Consider the following 12,591-nt stretch of genomic DNA (forward strand, 5'->3'; position numbering starts at 1 on the left):
GACCCCCAGCTATGCTTCACGGACCCCACTGTGAAAACTACTGCTGTATAGATGAATACTTTCTGAATAATGACTAATACATACACTAGTCATTAATGCATCAAGAAATAATGTGTTCTATACCAATATAGGACTTTAAAAAAATAATAAAAAATTATATATATATTAGAGGATATTACATGGTCACGTGAAGATACAAAGTTTATCTATATCTTCATGCCACCGTGTAATGTTCTTTAAACTATATACACACATCCACAAAAAAAATGCAAGTTAATCAAAAGCATTTTAATTTTGAACCAGTTTGCCATTTTGACAATGCCCATCCAGTTAGCGGGAAAACACTGGGAGTGACATCAGAGTGAAATATTGGAAAATGTATCACTCAGGCCTGCAATGTATTTTATATGAAAATGCAAGTTTTTCAACACGAGAAGATAAAGTTCATATCTTTAAGCCAAGATATGATTTTCTTATTATACAGACACATTCACAAACAAAGTACCCACATTTATCAAAAACAATTCATCGATTTCCTTGCAAGTGACATATTGAGAATTATTATTCATACAGGACACTTTTTCCATGAATAAAAATGTATTCTATTCCCTTTTAGCAGGTTTCATTCATTTGGTTTGATAGTGTACAATATTGATAGCATATCGCTTATCCGCTTATCACTCTACCCAATGGAGAATGAGCGTTCAATATGTTTTGTGATATTGCATGGTTGTTAAGACATGACGTCACACATCGGTGACATAAAATTTCCACTCTAGCGAGTGACTGTGGCAATTTGTAAACAAACATGGTCGCCAGGTTTGCTTCGTTAAATATGGAAGATTTTGAGAATTTTTTTTTTACCTTCATTACCATATTGCTGTCTAAAAGCAGAACAATTCTGACTTTTGAACAAAGACAAGCTTCTACTATGTTATATGAAAACATTCAGGTGATCTGCTCCTATAATCCTATCTACTTCACCGAGTGTGTGAAGATAAGCCAAAAATCTCATCTCGTCACATTTCATCAATGATGCAGTGTGCCCTTGTTATTGTAAAACATCCATCCATCCATCCATCCATCCATCATCCGTAACCACTTATCCTGTGCAGGGTTGTGGGCAAGCTGGAGCCTATCCCAGCTGACTATGGGTGAGAGGTGGGGTACACCCTGGACAAGTCACCAGGTATTGTAAAACACGAGTTTTTAAATTATTTATACTAGGTCCGATCATCCAGTTTTCTGTCTCATACTTTTGGCTGAAAGTAAAATGTTTTGTTCATATACATGGAATGTACTGGAAAATGTTTCCTGATTTATGCTAGCCAGTGACATGTTTAAGTTTTGACAAATCTGTAAGTCAAGTTCCTCTCTGATGCAGTGAGTAGCATCTCATTTCTTAAACAACCATTTTGGAAGATATATTCCACGATTGTGGAAAAGATATTAGTGTTTCAAACAGTTAAAGTATTGGCCTGCATTAAGCAAAGAAAACAACTAAAGAAGATTGCTGAAATGACTGGAATTGGGTTAAAGTGCCATTCCACCATTGGATGTATTCTTTGGCATAAAATACAATATATTTTATGACAACATGACTAGACAGAGAAATCTTTTAGCTTCAAAATGATATATCAAACATAATTTTTTGACAACGACAAGTATATTAATTTTGCGACCAAAGTCACCTACCCTTTTAATTTCCGTGCGGTAGTGAAACGTGAGGTCATCAGCAGGTTCCCCTTCTTGTGTACCACGTGTCGGTCTATTTTTAGACCAGGAAACCCCCAAAGTGAGAGAGTCATTTCTCCTCGTATATGGGGGCCAAAAAAATTGCGAAAAATTTAGTTAATCTTTCAGTTAGCTAGATTTATTGGTATTAGCTAGATTTATTGGTATTATTTTTATCGTGTTCTATCCGCCATTGCTGATAATATGTGCCACATCACGTGGTACACAAGAAGGGGAACCTGCCGATGACATCATGCGCGGAAATTAAAAGGGTAGGTGACTTTGGTCGCAAAATTAATATACTTGTCGTTGTCAAAAATTATGTTTGATATATCATTTTGAAGCTAAAAGATTTCTCTATCTAGTGATACCATTTATATATGTTGTCAAAATATATTGTATTTTATGCCAAAGAATACATCCAATGGTGGAATGGCACTTTAAGAACTGTCCAACTCATTATTAAAACCTGGAAGGATAGTGGTGAACCATCAACTTGGTGGAAGAAATGTGGTCAGAAAAATTTTTTTTTGACTGTCCATGATCAGAGATCACTGAAACACTTGGTAAAGTCAATTTGTTAAAAAAATCAACAGTTGAATTCATGGCTATGTTTAATAGTGAAAGTAAGAGCATTTCTACACACAATGTGACAAATGCTCACAGGATTGGGACTAAACAGCTGAGTGGCCCTAAGAAAACCACTTGTTAGTCAGACTAATCGGAAGAAATTGTTTCAATTTTCCAGGGAGCATAAAGTTTGGACTCTGGAGTAATGGAAAAAGGTCATGTGGTCTGACGAGTCCAGATTTACCCTATTCTAGAGTGATGGATGTGTCAGTGTAAGAAAGGAAGCACATGAAGTGATGCACCCATCATACATAGTGGCCACTGTACAAGCCTCTGGAGGCATGATCTGGGGTTGCTTCAGTTGGTCAGGTTGAGACTCAGCAACATTATGTGGCAATAAAATGAAATGAAGTCAGCTAGTGACCTGAATGTACTGAATGACCAGGTTATCAAACCCTGATGGCACGGGCATACAATTAGAGCTGAGATTGTGAAAGAGTGGTTCAGGGAGCATGAGAAATCATTTTCACACATGAATTGGCCACTGCAGGGTCCTGATGTTAACCCCATTGAAAGTCTTTTGAGATGTGCTGGAGAAGACTTTACAGAGTGGTTTGACTCTCCCATCAATACAAGATCTCAGTGAAAAATTAATGCAGTTCTGCATGGGAATAAATGTTGTGTTGTGTATTAGTTTGTTGAAACAATGCTACAGGGAATGTGTGCCATAATCAAGGCTAAATGCAGTCCAACAAAATGTTAATGTTTTTTTTTTTGGCCAGGCAGTGTATATGAATTTGCAATAGTAATATTTAGTATATTTCTTGTTAAATGATTGTTACTGATTTATGGCTTGCCATATTCATGAAGATTATTTCCATTATGCATGATCTTTATCTAGACAAAAGTGTGATGTTTGTTTAAGTCACTTATATAACCCAAACTACTACTCATTCTTATACATTATTTGGGATTATTCTATTTTTTTTATTATTACTGTTCAAGAATTTATTTTCGTTATTCACTTTTTATATGATGCTATAGAAATAAAGCTGATTTGAGTGGTAGGTGTAGCTGATAAAATGGCCAATGAGTATAGCTACAAGACAGGTGCATATATTGTATATTAAAATATTATAAAGGCACTGTTACCTCATCTTTTTCAATAGTAGGAGCATTGTCGTTGATATCTAAAACTTTAATCTTCACTGTACCAGTTCCTGTGTTACCACTTGGTGCTCCGTCCATATCTACACCTTGCACTATTAATGTGTACGAATCACACACCTATATGAAATAAACCAGAAGTAAGATAATTCCATTCATTAGACAATGCTAATTTAAAGTTAAGATCACTTAATTGGTGGTGCACACACAATCATTATGTGGTTAGAAATGAGTTGGGGGAAGGAAAAAAAAAGATCTTAACACCACATACCTCCCTATCCAGGGTATGTTCTTTAACAGAGATCTTCCCAGTTTCTCTGTCAATGGTGAACATGTTGCCAGATTGTTCTGGAATTTGCTTCAATATACTGTATGCAATCTTTGAATTTGGTGTCCCCTGTTGATCTGCATCCTCAGCAGTTACCTGCATGACAGGGGTTCCTACAGTGTTGTCGGAAACATGCTATTAAATATTAAAGAGCACAATACAATGTAGCCACATTTTTATATAAGGAGGAAAAATCCATTGTAGTCTGTTTTACAGATAAGGGCATTTTAGTTAAAGAAAGGATTCATAGTGCATAAATACCTATTGGGCTGCATTCTCTTACAGTTCCAGTGAATAACTTGAACACAGGGGTACTGTCATTCTCATCTTCAACCTCTATTTTCAGCTCGACTCCTTCCTCAGCCAGACTGCCACCTTTGTATTTAGCAATCCCAGTCAGCTACAAGTGGATATCGCACACAGATAACTCAGTCAAGAGAATAAAAATAAAAAAAAATGCTCAAAATTGTACACAACTACAAATGGAAATTATAAGTATGATTACTGTAAGACTATGTGATCAATGTTATATAGTAGATTTATGAATGTCTCTGCTGTATTCCAACTTACATTGTATTTTGATACTTTCTCTCTGTCCAGAATACCTGTGATTCTGACAAAGCCATTTTGGGGGTTGACAATAAACAGGTTAAATGGCTCCTTGTCAGCACCAGGTCCTCGCAGGCTGTACTCAAATGGTTTGCTTCCAGTATCCTTATCAGACCTGATCTAAACAAAATAAAATAAATCATTAAAAAAATCCATTGACTCTACCAGTCAAATGTTTAGACACACCTACTCATGTTTTTCTGCATTTTGACTGTTTTCTACATTGTAGAACAATACTGAAGAAATTGAAACTATGAAATAACATATGGAACATGTATCAAATTATGTGGTAATCAGTAAAGTGTAAAAAAAAAAGTTTATTTTAGATTCTTCAAAGTAGCCACCATTTACCTTGATGCTTTGCACACTATTAGCATGATTGAGGTAGTCACGTGGAATACTTCTCAGTTAACAGGCGTGCCTTGTCAAAAGTTAATTAGTGCAATTTCTTGCCTTCTTAATGTGTTGGAGATCAAACAGTAAATAGCAAATAATAAAAATACAGTAAATAGCCCTATTCCACAACTGTAGTAATCCATATTATGTCAAGAACCGCTCAACTAACTAAAGAGAAACAACATCCATCATTACTTGAAGACTTGAAGTGTTTTTTTTTTAAATTAATTAAAAAACACTGAATGAGAAGGCATGTCCCAATGTTTGACTGATACGGTATCTGTCCATGTCTGCATTAAATCCCAATGCATCTGGCTTGTTCCTCACTCACTCACTCAGTCACTCATGTTTAAGAGGAAGATCCACAAGGTGGAACACTTGCACTGAACCTACGCCAGCACAGCATGATATATGCACCTTTCTTTACACTTAGAGTTCCCAAATAAAGCCAGAAAAGTTCATTTGAAGATTCTATTTACACCCCACAAATGAGGTAGAGCAAATTTGGTAAATCTCTAAAAAGCCATTTTAGTGCGAGTCAGCACATTTTTTTTGATTGTCCCCCTGTCTCTGCCTTTTGGTTAGACTTTTTGATTTTCTTTGTATTAAAAAAAAAAGGCTAATTTTAAAACTTACAGTATAATGTAATGTGCTACTTTTCACATAAAGATTTGGACATTGTCTCACTAATAACTGTTTGGATGATATCATCTCATCTCATTATCTCTAGCCGCTTTATCCTTCTACAGGGTCGCAGGCAAGCTGGAGCCTATCCCAGCTGACTACGGGCGAAAGGCGGGGTACACCCTGGACAAGTCGCCAGGTCATCACAGGGCTGACACATAGACACAGACAACCATTCACACCTACGGTCAATTTAGAGTCACCAGTTAACCTAGCCTGCATGTCTTTGGACTGTGGGGGAAACCGGAGCAAACCCACGCGGACAACATGCAAACTCCACACAGAAAGGCCCTCGCCGGCCCCAGGGCTCGAACCCAGGACCTTCTTGCTGTGAGGCGACAGCGCTAACCACTACACCACCTGTTTGGATGATGAATAACAAAATCCTAAAACTGATCAAATGTATGATCCTTTATGAATGTAACATTTTTGTAATTCCCTTTTTTGTTCCATTTTTAAAATCTTTTATAAATCTTGCCATCCATATTTCATTTTTCTTACTTGGAATTTGTCTAAGTTTTGTACATTTATTTGTTGTATTAAAAATATCTTTGCACTCAGGGTGTTTGTATAGATCCAGAATAGTTTCTAAAATTAGACTCAGAGCTAACATTCACCAGACTGTAAAGCCATATGGTTAACATCTTCATTTATGTTGTTGCTTTACCTTTATTACCATATTGCTGTGTAAATTCACCACAGAATGTACTGGAAAATGTTGCTTGGTTGAGTTAGACTGTGAAATGTTTGTTTGAGAAACCTGTAAGTCAAGTTCTTCTCGGATGTGTCTAGGATGTATTTCATGGGCTGAGTCTCAATCTGAACTTTTAAACTGATCTTAACATGTCAAAGTTATGTGAAACCCCCCCATCTCTGTCCCCTATTCAAGGCTTTCCTTTCACATACCTTTACAGGCCTAAATTTTATTCACATGATTGAACGTTGAATGCTTACCTTCAGAATGAATTCTTGTTTTGTGTAGTCAACATTCTCTTGGAGTTTTGTTGGTGGGAGGAGCCATTCACGCTTCTTTCTCATGAATCCAATTACAGTTTGTGTTGCCTTAAGCACAAATATTTTATTCATTTATACATTTCAAAATGTAGTTGCATTTGTGTATATTAGTGCATCCATCTTCCCTAGAGTTAATAGAAGCTTCTAGTTAGTATGTTGGCTGGCAAGTTTCTTGACAAGGAACAACAAGGAAGTTATTAAAACCAAGAAGTACACAAAAGAAGTGGATATAGAAACCACCGAGTGGGATACAGTGGTGCTTGAAAGTTTGTGAACCCTTTAGAATTTTCTATATTTCTGCATAAATACGTATCATCAGATTTTCACACAAGTCCTAAAAGTAGATAAAGAGAACCCAGATAAAAAAATGAGACAAAAATATTACACTTGGTCATTTATCTCATCTCATTATCTCTAGCCACTTTATCCTGTTCTACAGGGTCGCAGGCAAGCTGGAGCCTATCCCAGCTGACTATGGGCGAAAGGCGGGGTACACCCTGGACAAGTCGCCAGGTCATCACAGGGCTGACACATAGACACAGACAACCATTCACACTCTCATTCACACCTACGGTCAATTTAGAGTCACCAGTTAACCTAACCTGCATGTCTTTGGACTGTGGGGGAAACCGGAGCACCCGGAGGAAACCCACGCGGACACGGGGAGAACATGCAAACTCCACACAAAAAGGCCCTTGCCGGCCACAGGGCTCGAACCCAGACCTTCTTGCTGTGAGGCGACGGCACTAACCACTACACCACCACGCCGCCCGTGAAACTTTATAGGAATCAGAATGCACACATTATACACACGTTACTTTGCAGCAAATCAAGCTTTGTTGTACTATTTTAATCAGCTGATTTGCTAAGAACCCTGATAGATAAGTGGTATAGATGATGGGTGGATGGATGGATTTGCTAAGAAAGATACTCACTGAAAAATTGAGTGGCAATTCATTAACCTTACATAATAAACAGATAAATTGCAACTTCTCTGTCATAGCCACTGCCCAATCTCCATCACCTGCACGTTCATTCACTGCACTACACAGCCCACACTACAACTCCCATCATGCTCCGCACCGCTCCTTGTCACTTGAATAATCATGGACACCTGTTCAGAATCACAGCTACTCTACACACACATTCATGGTGAAGTCTTGTTCTGGTTCATCTTTTCATTACCAAGCTGTCTTATTTCTGGCTGTTACTATTGTGTTTGACCTGTGCTTGTTTTGTGACTTTATTTGGGTAGTCCTGTTATTCCTGTTTATTGACCACATGTCTGCCTGTTGCTGTTGTTCTGAACCTGGTTTTTGTGACGTTCCTTCTGAAGAAGTAGCAAAATAAAAAAACCCTTCTAGAGCATTACCTTTTAGCTATTGGGTGTTAACTTCTGTAGAATTATGAACCATCTGAAATATGTGATAGTAACTACCAAAGCTACTGGGTGTGGCTGAAACTTTGGAGCTTGTTTTTACAGCCATGTTTGAGGCCTGTCGTGACATTCATTCCTTCAAATACTAAACTAGCATGGTCATTAGAGGACCCTTCTCAGAAAAGTTCATTTGTGTATCTCATCTGAGAATAGAGCCCATGTCTAGGAAAATAATGTAGAATTTTTTTCTAGTGGAATGTACAATAACTTAAAAGGTAAATGGTATAAACTCTAAAGTCACACAAAGAAAAACTGAACATTTTCTTCTATCACATGCCTGTATGTAGGCAACTGTTGCTCCAATCTTTTGGAGTTTGTGTCACTCTGTCAGATGTCACTAATTTAATGTTCAAAAGAAATGATGTTTTTGTTCCTCAAAGTGAGATACAATGTGTGCAGTATTATAAGGAAATTAGCTGGAAGCATCTTGTAAAACCAGTCAGAGTTCTTCTGGAGACTTCTTATTTTTGTAGAAAAACTCAGCAGCCTTCATTATGTTTTTGTCTGAAAAGTGGTTTATGTAATCTGCTGCTTTCTTTACTGACGTACAAACATTTTTCTGTGTTTTTTCAACATGTGCTGGAAAACTAATGTTTGGAACTTTAAAATGTTTGTTTTTGTACTGACTTGATAATGTAGACGTCATAAAATAAAAGTCTATAACAAAGTTTGTACTAAGAAATGGGGTACCTAAACCTTTTGTCCAGTACTGTGTGTATTGCCGCTTTTCCACTACAAACGCGGCTGAGCCGTGCCGTGCTGAGTCGAGCTGAGCGGGGCTGTTGGAGTTGCATTTTGACTACAACCGCGCTGAACCGTGCTGGCTGGAAGTGGGTGGACACATTGGGTGGAGTTAGCAAAAGTGGGTGGACGTCACGTGTCGTTAAGCAGCGCAAACAGTGACATCAGTGACCTTTTAAGCAGTAGTCTCACGACCCGAATAGTAAACAATAAACATGGAGGACATGGAGTCGTTAGTGTTGCTGGTCTTGGTTCTGTGGCTTGTTGTCATCAACAACGCGAGCAGATACTGGCAAGAGCGTATAGATGAGGCGAGGCGCATAAGGCTTCAGAAATTCTCGTAATTCGTAATTATTCTCCTTCCGGGTTTGCGGTGTTTACAGATCCCAGCGTGCTCGCGGGGCGTGTGTGGGCATGTGAGGACACTCCTCCTCACCAATCAGTGCACAGGGGAGTGTCTGCTCACGCCCCCAGCCTCACTCGGCACGGCTTGGCTCGCTTCAGCCCCACTCCAAAACCGTGCGAGTTTTAGGGGCTAAGCAGGGCTGAAGCGAGCTGAGTCGTGCTGGTTTTTGGTAGTCGAAACGCGAGCCGTGTCGGGCTGAAGTGAGCTGAAGTGAGCTGAAAAAGGGTAGTGGAAAAGGGCCATATGTAATAAATTATACTGGGGAACACAATTTTTGTTGAGTTAGGTCTGACAGCTGTTTTTAACAAATTTTTGGGTGCAGAATCCAAAACTGATCTCAGTTTTTCTCTATCATGTCAAGTTTTTGAACTATAGGATCCCCGTTTTCTTAAAAAAATATGAAAAATACTGTACTTAACAGATACAGTTGTTCAAAATAATAGCAGCGTGTTTAAAAACGTGAGTAAAGCTCAAAATCCTTATAATAGTTTTTATTTCCATGCACTGGGAACAATGCACATTATATTCTACATCAAAACATGAAGAAAAATGTATCAATATTTTAATTACTTTACAGAAAAGGAAGAAAAATGAACATTGGGCTGTTCAAAAAAATAGCAGTGTCTGCATTTTTCATTACAAACTCCAAATATTTACTGTATAAACTGAAAAAATCTTAAGGATTTAGTATTCCTGTGAATCACTAAACTAATATTTAGTTGTATAACCACGGTTTCTGAGAACTTCTGGCACCTGTGAACAGGTATTCCAGCCCAGGATGATTTGACAACATTCCACAATTCCTCTACATTTCTTGGTTTTGCCTCAGAAACAGCATTTTTGATGTCACCCCACAAGTTTTCTATCGGATTAAGGTCCGGGGATTGGGCTGGCCACTCCATAACTTTCATTTTGTTGGTCTTGAACCCTGATGCTGCTCGCTTACTGGTGTGTTTGGGGTCGTTGTCTTGTTGAAACACCCATTTCAAGGGCATTTCCTCTTCAGCATAAGGCAACATGACCTCTTCAAGTATTTTGATATATGCAAACTGATCCATGATCCCTGGTATGTGATAAATGGGCCCAACATCATAGTAAGAGAAACATTCCCATATCATGATGCTTGCACCACCATGCTTCACTGTCTTCAGAGTGTACTGTGGCTTGAATTCAGTGTTTGGGGGTCGTCTGAAAAACTGTCTGCAGCTCTTGGACCCAAAAAGAACAATTTTATTTTCATCATTCCACAAAATGTTTTTCCATTTCTCTTTAGGCCAGTCGATGTGTTCTTTGGCAAATTGTATCCTCTTCAGCACGTCTTTTTTTTAACAGTGGAACTTTGCGGGAGCTTCTTGCCGATAGATTAGCTTCACACAGGCATCTTCTAATTGTCACAGTACTCACAGGTAACTTCAGACCATCTTTGATCACCCTGGAGCTGATCATTGGCTGAGTCTTTGCCATTCTGGCTATTCTTCAATCCATTCGAATGGTAGTCTTCTGTTTTCTTCCACCTCTCTCTGGCTTTGCTGTCCATTTTAAAGCACTGGAGATCATTTTAGCTGAGCAGCCCATCATTTTCTGCACTTCTTTACAGTATACGTTTTACCTCTCCAATCAACATTTTAATCAAAGCACGCTTTTCTTCTGAACAATGTCTGGAACGACCCATGTTTCTCATGTTTTCAGAGAGAAATGGATGTACAACATGTGCTGGCTTCATCCTTAAATTAGGGCCACCTGACTGACATCTGTTTTTTCACAGAATGAATGATCTCACTAATTAAACTCCACACTGCTATTATTTTGAACATGTCCCTTTCACTTAATTATTCGATTACACAGACTCAGGAGCATGCATATTATGAATGCTGGGTCTGTTGGTTTTCTATGACTCTACTACACCTACTGGTAAATTATTTGCCATGTAGTAATATAATTTCCACCAAAAACAGTGATTGATCTGGTTAGTCGTGTTGGACTGCTATTATTTTGAACACAAGTGTATGTGCTTGTTTTATAAAAATTTACAAATATTGACATACAGTGAAATATGAAAGAAACAGGCATGACTGCAATATTTATTTAACATGTTTTTACAAAGGGTATGGCTACTGTAATTATAATTGTGTGCAAGAAGAAACCTTTATTCATCACATGCACACTTCAATTCATCCTCTGCATTTAACCCATCTGAAGCAGTGAACACACACGCACACAGTGGGCAGCCACACCAGAGCACCCAGGGGTTTGGTACCTTGCTCAAGGCCACCCCATGTTAACCTAAATGCATGTCTTTGGATGGTGGGGGAAACCGGAGCACCCGGAGGAAACCCACACAGACACGGGGAGAACATGCAAACTCCACACAAAAAGGCCCTCGCCAGCCACTGGGTTCAAACCCAGAACCTTCTTGCTGTAAGGCGACCATGCTAACCACTACACCACTATGCCGCCTGTGCAAGTATTTAAGGTAAAAATTTATGTTTATAGCTCTTTCTGGAGTGTTCAACTTGAGGACTATCGCGTTTGATGCTCCAACAATAGTCGGCCATCATATGTACATCCCATCTACCCTGATAACGTTCTTCCATAACCTTCAAATAGTCTTACTACAGTGGAATTGTGCTTATCTGGAGGGTAAGCTGTGGAGAAAAAGCTTGACGTGCTAGAAAAAAACTGACTGCAATTTTGGAATCAGCATGCCAATTTTAGTTTTAATCAGCATAAAAATCTAACTCAACAGATTTTTTTTTCAAATTGTTCCCCAGTGTTATATGTGAAACTTGCACACGTGTTTAAAGCAATGCATGTTAAATGATCGTGTTCTTATTTATTATCTAACATTCACATTTACTAGTTTTAATACTGCTTCTACATTGCTGAATTAAATAAACGTTGAAATGCAAATGCCCCCTTTGACATTTTATTTATTTACAAAATATATACTTGAATAATGAACACCAAAACTATTAGGAAACATTCTAAATTGTGTAATTGTACAATTCAGCTGACAAATTTAAGACTAATTAAAGTACAAAATAAAAAGTAGCAATGCTACTTTTACTGTAACAAGTGGACAAGTATAACTCACCACAGTCATAAACATTAGCAGGAGCAAAGAAAGTCTTCCAAGCTTGAGGAAAGCCATGATTACTGATTACTTTGTAGTTAATAGCAAACACTCCTCACGTCTCTTTTACCTCCCCTCATTTGGTTCTGGCTGATAAGAACTGGTTGTTTGCCTGTTAATTGTGGGGGGATGATCAGGCCTCTGAATGAATCTTGGTTTAGACACACCTACAAGTACAGGAAAATGTTAATTTCTATAGGGTCCCTTTCCCACTCCCCTCTGTCCAATTCCTGTATCATGTACTGTCTTCTTGTACCCATACATTCATTCTCATGCTATCATTAGAGTGATAGTACTACTTGCCCAGTAGTTTTATCACTGTCTCATTTGGCATATCATTCAAGAAAATCCAAAAACAAAGTGCTATTTTC

At 38.2% G+C, this 12,591-nt stretch overlaps 1 protein-coding gene across 5 annotated transcripts in view; it reads right to left on the bottom strand.

Annotated features, from left to right (window-relative positions):
• LOC132883692 (desmoglein-2.1-like) overlaps window positions 1-12,374 on the bottom strand; it is a 36,165-nt gene extending 23,791 nt beyond the window's left edge. For 4 of the 5 annotated variants that reach the window (XM_060917621.1, XM_060917622.1, XM_060917623.1 and 1 more), the window contains exons 1-6: window positions 12,182-12,373; window positions 6,443-6,550; window positions 4,370-4,528; window positions 4,061-4,199; window positions 3,743-3,912; window positions 3,457-3,591 (exon numbers count right to left, since the gene is read on the bottom strand). In XM_060917621.1, coding sequence (XP_060773604.1) covers window positions 3,457-3,591; window positions 3,743-3,912; window positions 4,061-4,199; window positions 4,370-4,528; window positions 6,443-6,550; window positions 12,182-12,238 — 768 coding nt within the window. In that variant the 5' untranslated portion in view covers window positions 12,239-12,373. Of the gene's footprint in view, window positions 1-3,456; window positions 3,592-3,742; window positions 3,913-4,060; window positions 4,200-4,369; window positions 4,529-6,442; window positions 6,551-12,181 lie in introns of all 5 variants that reach the window. The other variant, XM_060917620.1, reaches the window with a different exon arrangement.
• Between the last annotated feature and the right edge of the window lie 217 nt (window positions 12,375-12,591).

Source organism: Neoarius graeffei, chromosome 3, assembly GCF_027579695.1.
Source record: "Neoarius graeffei isolate fNeoGra1 chromosome 3, fNeoGra1.pri, whole genome shotgun sequence".
NCBI classification, from domain to species: Eukaryota; Metazoa; Chordata; class Actinopteri; order Siluriformes; family Ariidae; genus Neoarius; species Neoarius graeffei.